The following is an 18546-nucleotide window of genomic DNA, read 5'->3' as shown; positions in this document are numbered from 1 at the left end:
ATAGAACAAATAGAAAATTACCAGGGAACTACTTCACAAAAGGATTTCTAGAAAAATTTTACCACAATTTTTAAGACCACTGTCAAGAAGTGAGAAGGGTATGAGATTTTCCCCTACTTCCAAGCTAACAAGTTAGTCTGTCATGGATTGTGGTAGGGAAAACAAGACTCCTGGATCAGGAGGACAATTAAATACAGCAACAGCATAGCTAGAGCATCAGCATTTGGGGGCCAGTTTCCTCAGAGGACAATGTCAAAAGGGCCACAGTAGCTCTCATTACAGAAAAATCCTGAGGCGTGGAACTCAAATATTTTCAAGAGGGTAGTAAGCCCGTGGGACCTTTGTGCTAAAGGGAAATGTCTTTATTATCCTGGACAGTGAGCATGCTTGCTTTTTGCTCTAGGGAGAGCACTAGCTATATCTTCTAAGCTGTGTGGAAACCTGCCCTTTAGTTTTAGAGGGAGACACTGTATCTTCTAAGGCTGGAAGAGAACTTATACTATACAAAGGGAACATATACGTGCGTAACTAGTTAGAAGATAAAACGGATACAATGGTTTCTAATTTAGCAACAAACAAGAGAAAATAAGAAAAGCATTTTGAAAGCATTCAAAACTGACAAAAATATTATAAAATATTCTTGAAAGGCAAAACCGTAGATTTGAACAAATTAAAAGATATCCCTTGTTCTTGGATAGGATCTCTCAACATCATCAAGATATCTTGATGTGATCCCAGTAAGAATGCTGATGATGAGATCTTTCATGAAGCTCGACAAGTTGATACTAAAATTCATGAAAGAAAAATAAACATGGAAGAATAGTCCTGGAAACAATGAAAACAGTCATGCGAGGGGGCTGAGAGATATTAATATGCCCTACAAAGTATGTATATTTAAAATAGTGCGTGATACTGATATATGAATAAATGAACAACAGAACAGAAATAGGAAGCCCAGGAACAGACCCACATATATATGGAACATCAGCGGATAATAAAGGTGGTACCTCAAATCACTGGGGCAAAGACAGTCTTTTAAATAAAATGGGGGGGGGGGCCTGGATAATCACTTAAAATGGGTAAGATAAGCTCCATTTCTCATATATGAAAATAAAATCCAATGTATCAGAGATCTAAATGAAAACATGGAACTATGCACCCACTGGAAGAAATTATGGGTGAATCCCTATTCACTCAATCATATTCTAAAATCTGAAGGGAAAGCTTTCTTTCCTTTTTTTTTTTTTTAAGGAGTCAGGAGAAGGGCAGAGGGAGAGAGAAAACACCCAGCATGAAGCTCTGCGTGGGGCTTGATCTAAGATCTAAGATCATGACCTGAGCACAGACCAAGAGCTGGACATTTAGCCAGCTGAGCCACTCAGGCGCTCCTGAAGGGAAAGCTTTCTATTACCCAAAAGTCAAATGCAACAAGATTGACAAATCTTCCTACATAAAAAGAACAAATTTTTGCACAACAGAAGACATGATAAGAAAAGTCAAAAGACAAATGACAAACTGGGAGAAAATATCATAACATATTTCATATATAAAGAACTAATATCCCTAACATACAAAAAACTTGAAATAACTGAGGAAACGACCAAAATTCCTATAGAGAATGGAGAAAGAGATGAACAAATGATATCTGAAAAGAAATATTAAATGATCTTTAAAAATGTAAAAAATGGGGGCGCCTGGGTGGCTCAGTGGGTTAAAGCCTCTGCCTTCAGCTCAGGTCATGGTCTCAGGGTCCTGGGATCAAGCCCTGCATCGGGTTCTCTGCTCAGTGGGGAGCCTGCTTCCTCCTCTCTCTCTGCCTGCCTCTCTGCCTACTTGTGATCTCTGTCTGTCAAATAAATAAAAATTTTTAAAAAATGTAAAAAGATGTTTAACTTTCCTCATAAGAGGAAAAATTCATTAAAACTACACTAAGATCACTTTCCCACCCGTCAGGCTGGCAAAACTTCAACACACAATACAGTCTACTGAGGAGACCACGGGGAAACTGGCACTCTTATATGTGCTGGTGGAATTTAGCATTCTCTACAAACAGACTACATATTGATTTACCCTTCAACCTAGCATATGAACTTCTAGGAACTGACCCTGAGATACACCTTCAACATTTTAAGAAAACACATACACCAGGTTATCTGTTGTAGCATAATTTGTAATTGCAAACTGAAATTGCAACTAAAAACTCTCTAAAAACCTAAGCATAGAAGGCTCATTCAGTAAGCTGTACCACACAGTGACCTTCATAAACTCCTAAGGTTCCCCAAGATTTAAAATGTCTACTTCAATATATAGGCTAAGTTTGTTTTTTAAAGTCTAGATATAAGAGTATCTGGGTGACTCAGTCAGTTAAAAGCATCTGACTCTTTACTTTGGCTTGGGTCATGATCTCAGGGTCCTGAGATCAAGCCCTGCATCAGGCTCCACACTGAGTGTATAGCCTGCTTAAAATTCTCTCCCTCCACCCCAAGAGTATACTGCTCCTGTGTACTCTTAAAAAAAAAAAAAAAAGGAAATAGTCTAGATATATAGTAGAAGAGAATAAATAGAGCCAGTTATACTTGGTTGAGAAAAAAGGATGAAATAACAAAATCTTTCTACCTTACTTTTTTAACTGAAATTTATTTTATTGTTCTTTTGATCATCTCTGATACATTCTCACCAGTTCTATTCAACACTATAGTGGAATAGTGGAAGTCCTAGTTATTTTAATAAGGCAAAAAAAAAAAAAAAAAAAGGAAGGAAGGCATTTAGATTGGAAATGAAGATGCAAAACTGTCTCTATTCATAGATAACATGATTATTTATACAGACAATCTTAACAAATGTGTAACAACTATTGGAACCAATCGGGGTATTTAGCAAGGATACCAAGTTATGAGAAAGCAAAAAAAAAAAAAAAGTATTTTCATATACCACTAGCAAACAATAAAATGGAAATTTCAATAGGATATAAAAGCACAAAATATTTAGATATAAATTTAACAAAAGATGTGCAACATCAATAGAGTAAATGCTATAAAACATTGCTCAGAGAAATGAAAGAAGACCTAAATAAAGGGAGAGGTATACCATATTCATGAACTGGAAGAATACTGCAATGATGTCAGTTCCCCCCAGATTTATTTATAGATTTGACATAACTTCAATCATAATTCTAGCAGACTTTATTTTATGGAAATTATAAGCTGATCCTAAATTTTCTATGGAAATGTAAGGACCTAAAATAGTAAAAAAAAGGACAAAGTCGGAAGACCACACTGCTTTACATTTAAAAGGTACCATAAAGCTACATTAATCAATACAGTATGCTACTGGCACAGGATTGACAAACAGATCAACAGAATGTGATAAGGAAACAAGAATATACCTACTATTATATAGTTATCTGCTTTTCAAAGATGCCAAAGCATTCCAATGGGGGGAAAAGAAGACATTTTCAATACATTATGCTGGATATGACTAGATATTAGTGTGGGAAAAAACCTTGAACTTATCACACACAATACATAAATATCTAATTCAAATTGGATCGTAGACCAAAATGTAAAAGCTGAACCCATAAAACATTTAGAAAACATAAGAAAATATCTTTAAGGCCTGGAGATAGACAAAGGCAATATAACAGTGAAATAAATTAATAAATTAGACCTCATAACAATTTAACACTTTTGCTCATACAAAGACATTGTTAAGAGAAGGAACGGGCAAGTCAGAGACTAGGAGAAACATGATCATATTTAAGCTTTTACCTTGAACTCATCTGAGATTTCAGACACAAAAGAAGATATCTGCTTCATGAGCCTGTCCACACTGCTCTCACTCCCTGTTTTGAGGAGGGTAGTGATGGCCAGAGTAGCAATGCTTCTGTTTGAGTCTGTGATCAAGTTTTCTAAGTCCAGATTGCAGGCAGTAACAGCAGAGGGGTGCTTCATTGCCACCTTGTGGAAGGGCAAGAAAAATAAAGCAATAAGCAAACTACTACTGAAGAAGACTAGAACTTTCAAAAACAAAGGAAGAGGAAAACAGAAATTTTAATTAACATAAGCAGCTTTTAAAAATCTAAATGGGACAAAATAGGTCAAAAGTAATTGTTTTAAGAAGAGTATTTCCAACTAATAAGGTATGATATATCATCTGATAAAGGATTAACTGCCAGAGTCACAGTATAACAGCACTTTCTCCTCCTAGGTTTCTATAATCTGGATCATAATATCACAATATCACAGTCTGTGCGGTAGCACAGACTCTTTATAGTTTCTCTTTATAGTACGCGTGTCCCTGGGTATCTATTCCCCTAGATGTAAGGATCTTGGAGAACGGTACCTACCATGGTAAACACGGCTCAAAGTCTGTTACCATCTTATCACTTCAAAAACATTTCTGTATTTGAGCAAACTCCAGCCAAACTGGACTGCTCACACTCACTGAAACAAGCCTGTCATTCTCCTGCTTCTTTGTTTTTGTCAAAGTTGTTCATCTCTTCATCTCAATATTGGTATAGAATCCTTTACCCACAATTTTAAAAATCTGAAAACTCAGTGAAGTATTGGCATCAAAATTCATTTAACAGGAAAATGTGACCCAAACTCATGTAAAATGAGTTAAATATGAATTTATTCTACATAGGAGAGTCCATGTACAATACAGAAATACTACTAGATCTTTGAAAAAGAGGGGCACCGAGGTGGCTCAGTGGGTTAAGCCTCTGCCTTTGGCTCAGTCATGATCGACGCGGGATCGAGCCCGCGTCGGGCTCTCTGCTCAATGGGGAGCCTGCTTCCCCCCTCACTGCCTGCCTCTCTGCCTACTTGTGATCCTTCTATCAAAAAAATAAATAAAATCTTTAAAAAAAATAAAAAGAAAAAGAAAAAAGAAAAATTAATGTTTTCAATGGTAGGGTACTGCTATAGGCTCAATGGGGTTAATATATAATATAAGAGCACCCTTCTGCCTTCCTAAAATTCATAGAATACTGAATTCTGAGACACATCTGGCCCCAAGATTATAGATAAAGGAACATGGCCTTATATCACTTCTTAAAAATACAATTCATGTTGTTATTCTGTAAAGGGGTCTTCCCTGGCTATCCTGTAAAGGTTTATCCATGGCTTCTCTTACCTCCAATTATTCATACAATTAATTTATAATAGATCACACACTGCCTTATGACAAGTCTTCTACTAAATTAAACTTTTATTTCAAGAGTGCCCTGATGGTGGTTCAGTTGGTTAAGTGTCTGCCTTCAGATCCAGGCGTCCTGGGATCAAATCCCGTGTCAGGCTCCCTGCTCGGTGGGGAGTCTGCTTCTCCCTCTACCCCTCCTCCACTGTTTGTGATCTCTCATGTGTGCTCTCTCTCTAATAAATAAAATCTTTTAAAAAAAACCCCAAACTTTCATTTCAAATGTTTATGGTTATTTAATTTATTCTATGTTCCTGAATTGTATCCTCTAAAACTATGGTGTCCAATATGGTAGCAAATAACCAAATGTGACTATGAAGCACTTGAAATGTGGCTAGTCCAAACTAAGATATGCTCTAAACATAAAATAAGCACTGGATGTCAAAGATTTAGTGTGAAAAAATATAAGGTAAAATAGATCTTTAATAAGTTGATTCCATGTTGATAAGACATTTTATAGATATAAGGGTAAATAATTCAAATTAATTTCGCCTTAAAAATTTTTAACATGGTTACTATAAAATTTAAAATTACACATGTGACTCACATTGTATTGCACCAGCATTGTTCAAAAGAACTTTCCACAGTGATAGAAATGTTCTATATTTTTGCACTGTCCAATATGAGAGTCACTAACCACACGACAGCTGAGTAGATGAAGTGGGGTGAGAGTGACTGAGGAGCTGAATTTTTAGTTTTATTTAATTTTACTTAATTTAAATGGAAATGGCCACTCATGGCTAATGGCCATCATACTGGACAATGTGGTTCTCAGCTATAAAGTGCTCAAAGTCAGAAATGAATTATAATCTTTAGTTGAATAGGAAAAATGGCCACACCTCAGACCACAAATACGAGGAAGGTGCTACAGAAGTGAAGCCCAAAAATCCTATCTACTAACCTTGGAGAGGAAGCCAAATGCTTCACATGTAATGATTCTCAAGCAAACACTGATATAAGTCAATAGTTGGCAAAGGGACACCTACCTTGTTCAAGGTCCTCACAGCTGCATATCTCAAAGCTGGCTTAGGAGAGCTACAGAAAAGTTGAAGAACTAGGAAGAAAAAAGATCATTGTTAATATAGCTCATTTCATCATATTGCATGTATCTGAAAATACAGTACATGAAATATTATATTCAAAATATGCATAAAGAGATTAAGTCATAGCATTAAAACTTCACATGAGAAATGTATCATCAAAAATAACAAAAGCACTTTTTGTAAAACTGTTATATAAAGTTTAAATATAGGAAACAAAGTTTATTTTTCTGTAAGAATTAATATACCCATTAATATCTGAATTTGTGGTAGCAATATTTCTAGTTTTAAGAGCAAATGGGGGGGCGCTTGGGTGGCTCAGTCATTGAGCGTCTGCCTTCGGCTCGGGTCATGGTCCCAGGGTCCTGGGATCGAGCCCCACGTCGGGCTCTCTGCTCGGCGGGAGGCCTGCTTCTCCCTCTCCCACTCCCCCTGCTTGTGCTCCCTCTCTCACTGTGTCTCTCTCTGTCAAATAAATAAAATCTTAAAAAAAAAAAGAGCAAATGGGCTTTTCAAACATTAAAGAGAACTGAATGCATGAAAGTTACTTGTCTTCCAAGCACAAAATTTTAATGTTTTATATTGGGAAACGGTAAGTTCTGAAAAAAAGGTAATTAAGTAAAGAACAACAAAAATAAATCATCTACATATCAGAACACAAAGGTATATATAATAGAGCTAGGGTTCAAAAATCATTCTTACTACCTACCTTACTACCTTACTGCAGAGAACTATGGAACTTCAAACAAAAACATATGAATAAAAACAAAATCCAACTATCAAACACACAACTAACCTGAAACAGCAGGTGCCAACTCCCTTGCAGTACAGTTAGGAAGATGGATGATTGCTGATGCAGCTTCATAAATAACCATTTCATGTTTATTTCGCAAGCAGCTCTCAATGAAATCAAAGAGTGGACTTTCATGGCTGACAATAAATATAAATAGGGCATGATTAGGTATCAAAAAGAATAGGGATAATATGTATAGCAGTTACATACACAGGCAGACTGAGAAGCACTTTTGGAATTATGGATGAAGGACTCCTGAAAATCCATTCCTCCATAAAAGCATTGAGAACACTGGCATAAATTTTCAAAATTAACTTTCTCAGCACTCTAGAAATTAGCCAAAGGCTTGCAACAATCCCAGAAACATTTATTCAAGAAAAAGAGCTGAATCTTCATAACAACAGCAAACAAGCTTTCTGGTGTTTTCACTTGCTCTATTTTCTATTCCCTCTTCCCAGTTTCATGGTAGCCTTGGAAATCAGCAGCCTCAGAATTGCAGTGGCTCTGAAAGCCAGCAGCCTAGCAGCCATTGGAGGAGGCAGATGGGTTTGGAGCTCTCTCAAAAGCTCTGTTCCCAGAGAACTTTCACTATTTGACCTGACTGGTGCTCCCTAGAAAAGCCCCATTCATGGAGCTAGTCTTTATTTCATCTGACTCAGAGCCCAATTGGTGAGGAAAGCCCTAGCCTCAGCCAGTTTGTCCCAAAAAAATCAGTGGCAACTGTTTAACACTGCAGTTGCCAGGCCAGTGATTCCATCTGGGGTAAACAAGAGATTGGCCAAAAAACTTAAAAGGAAAATCTGAGAAATAAGATCACCATAAGAGACTTTGGCAATTTCTGACATATTCCTGGGGATCCAGAAGGCCATGCACATGTAGAAAGGCATGTAAATACCCAGGAAAGACAAGACAAGCACTAAGAAAGCTCTCACCCATGCCTGACTTTGAGGGTCTGTGCATGTAGGAAGTGAAGGCTAAGGCAGGGTTGTAAACTGCCAGACCACGGAAGGCATGTCCCAACATACAAAGTGCCCCTTAGAAAAAGAGTTGGAGACCTACTGGCTTAAATCATTTAAGAAAATCTGTCAAATCATCAGCTGATGACTTAGCTAATCAAGGAGAGACTTCAGTGACTGCACCTGACAAAGAGTAAGACTGCAGAATTCACCCAGGAAAGTCACTAAACAGATGACAACCAACAAGCAGCAACAATAACAACCTCTGAGGATGGGGAAGAGGGAAATGTGATTATTGGAGTTACCACAACACTTAAAATACCCAGTTTTTGACAAAAAATTATGACATATGTAAAGAAATAAAAAAGTGTGCAGTCCATAGCAATTATTCTTGGGAAAGCCCAGGTTTTAGATTTGGTATTAGATTTACCAGGCAAAGACTTTGTAATGAATATAAACATGTTCAAAGAAATAAAGGAAACCATATCTAAAGAATAAAAGAGAATTAAAGACATGACAATGATATCTCACCAAAGAGAGAATATCAATAAAGAAAAAGGAGTTTGGGCTTACTTATTGTGTTGTTGTTTTTAAAGAAACCAAATAGAAATTCTGGATTTGTAAAGTGCAATAATGAATTAAAAAGAAAATTTAAATCGGCAATTCAGCAGCTGATCTTCACTGGCAGTAGAAAGAAACCTGTAAACCTGAAGGAAGGTAAAGTGAGATAATCCAGCTGAGAAAAACAAAGAAAAAAGAATGGAAAAAAGAAAAAGAAAAAAAAAAGAAGAACAGAGCCTTGGAGATCTAGGGAATATGACCAAGGGTATGAACAACTGCATAATAAGAGTCCCAGAAGGAAAAGAGAGAAACAAAGGGACAAAAGGAATATATGAAGAAATAATGAAAAAAAAAATTGTCCAAATTTGATGAAAGCATTAATCCATGCACTTGAGTAGCTCAAAAAATCCCACGCAGGATAAAGAGAAAAAGATTCACACAGAGACACACCATGGTCAATTCGCTGAAAGCCTAAGACAGAAAGAAGACTTTGACAGCAGCAAGATAAAAACTACTCATCTTGTTTTACAGGGGAGCATCAACACAATCAGGTGGCTACCTTTCCACCTGAATGATGGAAGAGGTAGGGCAGCACAATGCCATAGTCAAAGAGCTGAAATAGAAAGACAAGAATTCTATATCCAGAAAAACTATTCTCCAAAAATGAAGGCTAAAAAAGACATTACCAGATATGGACATTGGGGAGGGTATGTGATATAGTGAGTGCTGTGAAGTGTGTAAACCTGGCAATTCACAGACCTGTACCCCTGGGGCTAATAATACATTTTATGTTTATAAAAAAATAATAAAATAAAATAAAGAAAATAAAATACACAGTCTTAAAAAAAAAAAAAGACATTACCAGATAAGCAGGGACCAGAGAATGCACTGCTGCCAGATTTACAAAAAATACTAAGGAAGTCTTTAGACCTAAAGATTTACACTAAACAGTGATGTGAATCATCAGGGAGAAATAGCACTAGAAATGATAAATATATGAGCTGACATAAGAGTCACTTATCAAAAATGATAAATTTTTTTCATTTTTTCATTTCTCTCAACTACTTTAAAAGACACAAAATGTTACAAAGCAATAATTATAACATTACAGTTGCCCTTGAACAAGAGGTTTGGACCACATGGGTCAATTTATACGCAGACTTTTTATAACAGAGAACTGCAAAGATATTTTCTCTTCCTTATAATTTACTTAATAACAGTTTCTTTTCTCTAGCCTACTCTATTGTAAGAACACAGCATATAATACATATAACATAAAATACACGTTGTTTACAGTATCAGTAAGGCTTCTGGTCAACAGTAGACTATTAGTGGTTACATTATGGAGGAGTCAAAAATTACATACAGATTTCCAACTACCTGGGAGTTTGGCTCCCCTAGCCCCCATGTTGTTTGAGGATTGACTGTATGTTGTTGGACTTATAACACTTACACATCATATACATGACAATTATAGCAAATAGGAGTCCAGAGAGAATGAAAATATATTGGAGAACAGATTCTATATTTTACTAAAATTAAATTAAGTAATAATCTGAGATAGACTGTGGTAAAGTAAAATGTATATGCTAATCCCTAGAGTTACAACTAAGAAAAAACAAAAAAAGTGAAAATATTGACAGAAAAATTAATGTGATACATTGAAAATATTTATTTAAGAAAAAACAAGGCAGTCAAAGAGGACAAGAAAAACAAACAACAAAAAAAGCAGGAGACATACAGAACAAATAGCACAATGGCAAAAGTAAATCCAACTATATCAATAATTATATTAAATATAAACAGTCTAATTACCCTAACCAAAAAATAGAGATTGCCAGACAGAATAAAAAAGTAAGCTCCAACTATATGCTATCTACAAGGGCAGATATTAGATTCAAAGACACAAACAGAGTGAAAGTAAAAAGATGGGAAAAGATAGGCCATGCAAACAGTAACCATTAGAGACCAGTATTGGCTATATTAATACCAGACAAATAGAATTTAAGACAAAAATATTTTAAGAGACAAAGAGACATTTCATAATGAGAAATAAATTAATACATCAGGATGATATAACAATGATAAACACATACACATTTAATAACAAAGCCTCAAATGAAGCAAAACCTGACAAATGAAAGGAGAAATAGATCATGTAACCATTATAGTTGGAAATGTCCATACCTACCCAATAATCATCAGAACTAGATAAAAAATCATCAAGGACACAGAAGACTTGAACAATGTAATCACCCAATTTAACCTAGAACATTCAACCCAACGACTAAGATACATTCTTCTCAAGTGCATCTGGACAGTTCTTAAGGATATATTAAGTGCCGGTCATGAAACAAATGTCAATACATTTAAAAGAACAGAAATCAAAGCATGTTTCCTAACCACAACTGAATTAAATTATAAAACAACAGAAAATAAATTAAAAAATCCCCAAATGGTTGGAAATTAAACATTTTCTAAGTAACCCACGTATCAAGAATAAATCAAAAGGAAAGTGGGAAAATATTTCAGGCTGAATGAAAACAAAGACACAAGATATATCTAAAGCAATGTAGGAAGGAAATACATAATTTTAAACACAGATACCGGAGAAGAAAAGTCCCAAATCAATAATCTAGGCTTCTACAATTAAGAAATTAGAGAAATTAGAAAGAGAAGAGTGAATCAAGCCTACAGCAAGCAAAAGATAGAAGATCAGAGGAGAGATCAATAGACTAGAATGCAGAAAAAAAAAATCAATGAAACCCAAAGCTAGTTCTTTGAAATATCAACAAAATTGACAAATTTTTGGCTAAACTAATCAAAAAAAGGTGGGGGGAACAGAAATTATCAAAATCAGGAATGAAGAAAAGAACACCACTACTGACCCTAAAGAAATTTAAATAATTATAAGGGAATATTATGAACAACTGTAAGTCATTTCTAGGGATTTGTCCCTAGAAATACCAAACTACCAAAACTGGCTTATGAAGAAATACATAATCTAAACAGGCTTATAGGTTATTTAAAATCTTCCCTCAAAGAAACACACAGGTCCCAATGACTTCATTGGTTAATTCGATCAAATATTTAAAGAAATAATACCAATCCTTTAGAAAATCTTCCAGGAAATAAATGAGGAGGGTACACTACTTCCCAACTAATGCTGTGATGCCAATATTATCCATAACAAAGCCTGACAAATTTTTGCAAGAAAACTACAGTCCAATATCTCTGAAATAGATGCAAAACTCCTTAATAAAAATTAGCAAGCTGCATCCAGCAATATATAAAAAAGTAATCAATATTCACAATTCACAATCACCAGGTAGCATTTATCCCAGGAATGCAAAATCAGTTTAACATGAGAAAATTATGCATGTCATATGCCAAATTAATAAAATAAAGGACAAAAATAACAATATCTTAATAGATGCAGAAAAGCAACTGACAAAAATCTAACACCCATTCATGATAAACATTCTCAAAAAACCAGAGACTAAAGGAAATATCCTCAACCTAATAAAAGGCACTTTCAAAAAACACACATCATGCTTAATGCTTTCCCCTTATGATCAGGGATAAGGCAAGTAGGTCTACTTTCACCACTTCTACTCAACATTTTAGTGATAGTTCAAGACAGTAAAGTTAGGCAAAAAAAAAGAAATTACAAACATTGGTTTGGAAAGGAAGAAGTAAAACTGTCTTTGTTCACAGATGACATGATCCTGAAAATAGAAAATCCCAGGGAGTAATACACACACACACACACACACACACACACACACACGCGGAGGTAATAAATGACCACAGCAAGGCTACAGGATACAAGGTCAACCTGCAAAAATCAACTGTATTTCTATACACTGGCAACAATAATCTAAATGAAATTAATAAAATAATTCCATTCACAAGAACATCAGAAAGAATACTCAGAAATACATTTAATAAGAGAATGCAAGACTTTTACACTGAAAACTATAAAACACTGCTGAGAAATTGAAATACAGAAAATGTCTCTGTTCATGGACTGGAAGAATCAATAGCAAGATGGCAATTCTCCCAAACTGATTTATTGAAAGTAGATCTATTATTCTATTCAGTGTAATCCCTATCAAAATGCTGGCAGGCTTCTGTTGTAGAAATTCAAAGCTTATCCTAAAATTTATACAGAAATGCAAAGGACTTAGAATAGTCAAAACAATTTTCAAAAACCTATATATATATAAAGCAAACCCTGACATATCTGAAGGGAAAACAGACAGTGATACGATAATAGTAAAATACTTCAAGACCCTGTTTTCAGTAATGGATACAATATCCAGATAGAAATCAGTGGACTGGAATAACATTATATACCAAATGGACTTAACAGACATACACAGAACTTTCCACTCCATAGCAGCAGGATACACATTCTTCCCAAGTACACAGAGAATATTCTCCATAGATTACATGTTAGGTCACAAAACAAGTCTTAACAAATCGAGGAAGATTAAAATCACACCAAGTATCTCTTCTAACCACAATGGAATGAAACCAGAAATCAATTACAAAAGGAAAACTGGAACATTCACAAATATGTAGAAAGTAAACACATTTTTGAACAACCAATGGGTCAAAGAAGTACTTAAAGCGGTTTAAAAAGGAAAATTAGAAAATACCATGGGACAAACAAAAACATGCAATAAAGGCAGTACTAAGAGGGAAGTTTATAGTGAAAAATTACAAGTTTTTCAAAATGCCGTCTATGTTAATATACATAGAAAATAAGAAAGAATTGCCAGAGAAGTTCTGAGAATTAACAAGTGAGGAGTAAGGGTCATTTCATCCAAAACTGACCTGCTGGCCCCCCAAAAAAGGAGCTGAGTTCCTATGAAGCTCCATGACAACTGAAATCAGCCCAACGTGTATGGCAATCAATTCTGGTTCAACCACAAAATCTGGACTGGCACTCCTTCCCATCATGCCTAGGGAGGGGCTGGTATTTCCCCAACCACGAAAGAGGAAGATTCCTGCTACTAACATGCCACATCATACAGCTGCAAGATTTGGATCCCAGACCCTGAATATGCCAGAGAAGGGCTGCTTCCCCTAAAAAACTATGCTGTCAAAACGGGTTCTACTTGGTAGCATATAATTGTTCATGGTAGTCTCTTCCCCTGTAGCATCAGATGTAATGTCTATCATATTATGCTACTTCTGCATCCCACTCCGATCACAAGAGTGCATTGTTGTTGCTCCTGTAGTTAAAGCAGTTTAAAAACCACAAAGTCCCCTGGTCAGAATCCCTCCCTCAGGGTATGAAATCTGCCCTGATAGACCTCTATGCACTGAACCAGAATGAATGAACCTGGGCACCCAGTGCACCTGGTACGATTTTGGTCTCTATGGGTTTCTCCCAATGAATGTTGCTCCAATAGGTTATGTGTGGGTTTTCCTTGGACATAGGTGCCTGTTTGTGTAAGAACTGTTACAGCGAGGTGGGCATCGAGTCAGGTTTCTATTGCGGCCTTCTGGAAGTAAATCAAAGGGTTGGGGGTCAAAGACACATTTTGTCCTTATGACCAGACACAGGGATGGCTAGTCTCACTACCTGTGAGAAATAGCCCTAAAATCCCAATGAATGAAAAACCTGGGGGATATCACTGCCCACTTTAGAACTCCTTGGTTGTTATTAATGGTCTTGGTGGGAGTATCCCAGGAAGAGGCAAATTTGACTGAGCACAAGGCTAAACAATGCCTAATAAGATTACATAGATTTGCACAGAAAAATAAGGATGCAAAACAAGAACTGGAAAACATGCTGGCAGGATAGGGGAGGATTTGTTCCGCCATATATCTACACTATTATGAAGCTACAATAATAAAGAACGTGCTGTTGATGCAGAAACAAATAGAGCTCCTAGAGCCGAAGAGCCCAGAAAGAGAGCAGTGAGTACAGGATACCTGATTTATGACAAAGCTGACATTGCAGAGCAGTGGGTATGAACAAGTATTTCAACAAATGGCAGCAGGATTCCTCGGTATCCATAGGGAGGACAAAAAGACATTAAAATGCTACCTCATACCATATCCAAAAAAACAATCCCAAGTAGATTATAGACCCAAAACACAAAAGTTAAAACTATAATGCTTAGCGTACGTGCTGCCGAAGTGAGCGCAAAACTATAGTGCTTATAAAAAAAATAGCACATAAGATATATTTGAGAACTTGGACTAGAAGATGTCTTGAGCAAGACACCAAAAGAAAATTATTCCAAAAGTCAAAGATTGATAAATTTGACTACATTAAAGAAGTTCTGCTCATCAAGACACCAAGAAAGAGAACAGACAAACTTGAGTGGGAAAACCTATTTGCAACATATACAATCCAGAAATTAGTAGGAACAGGCACATAACCCAATTGAAAACTGGGTATTTCAACAGAAAAGATATTCAAATGGTTAAAAAACATAGAAAAGGGTTCCCAAACCCATTAGTAATTAGGGAATTATAAATTAAAACCACAATGACTTGACAAAGATGTCAAGGAAATACAATGGAAAAATAATCTTTCACCAAATAGTGCTGAGACAACTGCAAGCTCCTGTTTCAACCAGATCTCCACATGCAAAAGAATGAAAGTGGATTCCTACCTCACATTATATACAAATACCTCAAAATGTATAAAAGACCTGAAGGTAAAAGATAAAATTATAAAACTCTTAGAAGAGAGCATAGGTATAAATCTTCATGACCTTGGATTAGACTGTTTCCTCAGTATTAATACCAAATGCACAAGCAACCAAAAACAAACAAACAAAAAGCCCAATACAAAACCTAGATAACCTGGACTTCATCAAAATTTGAAACTTCTGTACTTCAAAGGACACAACCAGGGAACTAAAAACACAATCTATAAAATGGGAGGAAATATTTGCAAATTATCTAATAAATGTCTAGTGTCCAAAGTATATTTAACGATTACAACTAAAAAAAAAAAAAAAAAAAAGACAAATAACCCAGTTTTTTAAATGAGCAAAGGCTCTGAACAGACTTTTCTCCAAAGAAAATCTACAAATGGGGGTGACTAAATGGCTCAGTTGGTTAAGCATCTGTCTTCAGCTCAGGTCATGATTTTAGGGTCCTGGAATGGAGCCCCATGTCAGGCTCCCTGCTCAGTGGGGAGTCTGCTACTCCCCTCCCTCTGTCCCTCCCCATTTGTGCTCTCTAATAAATAAAATCCTTTAAAAAAAAAAAATCTATAAATGCCCAATAAGCACATGAAAAGATACTCAACAGTATTAGTCATCAGGGAAATGCAGCCTTTGTTGTTATCAAACCTAGAGCTTATTTGTACAATTTTTGGTCAATAAATTTTTTTCAATGGGAGGGATGCCTGGGTGGCTCAGTCAGTTAAGCATCTGCCTTTGGCTTGGGTCATGATGCCAGGGTCCTGGGATTGAGCCCCACAAAAGGCTCTCTGCTCAGCTCAGCTCCCCCTGCTTGTAATTTCTCTCACTGTCAAATAAATAAAATCTTAAAAAAAATTTTTTTTTTTTAATGGGGGAAAAAACCCACACAATGAGATACCTCATCGCACATACTACGAGCTATATAATAAAAAAGACAGGGAGCACCTGGGTGGCTCAGTCGATTAAGCGTCTGCCTTTGGCTCAGGTCATGATCCTAGCTAGGGTCCTGGGATCAAGCCCTGCATTGGGCTCTCTGCTCACCAGGAGCCTGCTTCTCCCTCTCCTTGCTGCTCCTCCTGCTTGTACTCTGTGTCAAATACATAAATAAAATCTTAAAAAAAAAAAAAAAAAGACAGGGGTGCCTCAGTGGCAGTCACCAACTCTTGGTTTTGGCTCAGGGTCATGGGACTGGACCCCCAGTTGGGCTCCTCACAGAGTCTGCTTGAGACTCTCTCCCTTTCCCTTTGTCCCTCCCCACCCCTGCAGGCTTTTTTTTTCCCCCCTCTAAAAAATAAATAAGTAAATCTTTAAAAGAAAAAAAAGACAATAATGAGCGTTGGGGAGGATGCAGAGAAATTGGAACCTTCATGCACTGTGGGCAAGAATGTCAAACGATGCATCCATTTTGGAAAACAGTTTGGCAGTTTCTCAGAAAGTTAAACACAGAGTTACATTATGACCCAGCAATTCTCCTCCTAGGTATAGACCCAAGAGAATAGAAAACTACTCACATAAAAAATTATTCATGACTGTTCATAGTGGCATTATTCATAACAGCCGAAAAGTGGAAACATCCCAAATGTCCATCAACAGAAAAATGGATAAATGAAATATGGGATAGCTACCCAATGGAATATTATTTAGCCATAAAAAGAATAAAATACTGATACTTCTATAATATAAATGAACCCTAAAAACATTACTATAAGTGAAACAAATGAGAAACAAAAGATCACACATATTGTATGATCCTATTCATATGAAATGTCTAGAATAGGCAAATCCAGAGAAACGAGAAGCAGGTTAATGTTTTCCAGGAGCTGAGAGGAGGGGGGAATAGGGAGTGACTGTTAATGGGCTAGGGGGTGTCTTTTTGGGATGATAAAAATATTCTGGAATTAGTGGTGGTGGTTATACAACTTTGTGAATATACTAAAGACCACTGAATATACACATTCTAAAAAGGTGCATTTTATAGTATGGGAGTTATATCTCAATAAAGAAAATCTAATACACCCCCTCTGATTAGTAAAAATTTTAAAATTTGACATCAAGTCTTGGTCTCAGGGGATCTCAGCCCACCGGCTGGAAGTTAAATTGGTATAATCACTTTGAAAAACAGTCTTAACAATGATCTACCAATTCCATTCCTGGAGACCAAGCTATAGAAATAAATGCTTACGTACAGACAGAGACAGCTATGGTAATGAGGTAGCATGGTATAAGCGCAGGAATGCTGTTTGTGGCTGTTTCATTAGTAAGTGCTCAAAACAGAAAACAACCCAGATGCCCATTAATAGAAGAATGAATATAAATGAACCTGGAAGGATTCAATCAAGGAAATAGAAAATTAAAATGAACTAGAGCTTCAGCAAAAACAAGGATGAATCTTACACCGAAATACTAAGTGGAAAAAAAAAAAAAAAGATAAAAAATCTAGCATGATTCTATTGACATAATGTTCAAAACAAGACAAAACCAAGCCTTACTAGTTATGGAGGCATGCACAGGGGGTAAAAATATAATAAAGAAAAGCAAGGAAATTATTACCATAGAAATCAGAATAGTGACTTCTACTGGGGGTAGGTATGACCAAGAATATGACATAAAGCATTTCTAGGACACCAGAACTGAACAACTACATAGCATATGGTCGTTAGATGGGCGTTCCACAGTAATTATATATAAAGTACATACCATTTTAAGTCTTGTGCATTTCCCTATACATATACTATGTAAAAATTTTCAAGAATATTGCATACTCTCTCTTGGATCTAGATTCTAAATGAGGTCAGTCTTGTTACCAGTGATATAGAGACTGAGTGCAGTCTTCTACTTTTGTAAGTGATTTGTCAGTTTCTGAGAGATGAGGGGTTAGTCGTCTTCCAAACCCTTTCTTTTCTTATATTTAAGATTTTGCTAGACATATCGTGAAGCAAGGTTATTAAGTACAGTTAGTACTTAACCGTCCCTGAGCAGTGCAGGGATGAGGGGCACCAAACCTCTAAGCGGTCAAAAATTCATGTATAACTCTGGACTCAAACTTGACCACAAATACCTGTTATTAAACTGGAAGCCCTACCGACACGATAAATAGTTGATTCACACATACTTTGTATGTCTATGTGCATTCTATACTATATTCTTATAATAAAGCAAGCCAGTGAGAAGAAATGCTAAGAAAATCAGAAGGAAAATACATTTACGGTACTGTACTATATTTATCCACATGTAAATGGACTGCACAATTCAAACCTGTTATTTGAGGGTTGACTGTTTATATAAAGTCATTTCTGTGATACTGTTTTTTAGACCACTCC

The 18546-nt window shown here is 36.2% G+C and overlaps 1 protein-coding gene across 1 annotated transcript in view; it reads right to left on the bottom strand.

Annotated features, from left to right (window-relative positions):
• Window positions 1-18546, bottom strand: part of COPG2 (COPI coat complex subunit gamma 2) — a 115199-nt gene that overhangs the window by 51591 nt on the left and 45062 nt on the right. Inside the window, exons 10-12 of the mRNA XM_046021304.1 lie at window positions 7036-7169; window positions 6186-6253; window positions 3768-3956 (exon numbers count right to left, since the gene is read on the bottom strand). Coding sequence (XP_045877260.1) covers window positions 3768-3956; window positions 6186-6253; window positions 7036-7169 — 391 coding nt within the window. The remainder of the gene's footprint in view (window positions 1-3767; window positions 3957-6185; window positions 6254-7035; window positions 7170-18546) is intronic.

The sequence above is a fragment of the Meles meles genome, chromosome 10 (genome assembly GCF_922984935.1).
Source record: "Meles meles chromosome 10, mMelMel3.1 paternal haplotype, whole genome shotgun sequence".
Classification (NCBI taxonomy): domain Eukaryota; kingdom Metazoa; phylum Chordata; class Mammalia; order Carnivora; family Mustelidae; genus Meles; species Meles meles.
This window is presented reverse-complemented; position numbering and strand designations above follow the sequence as displayed.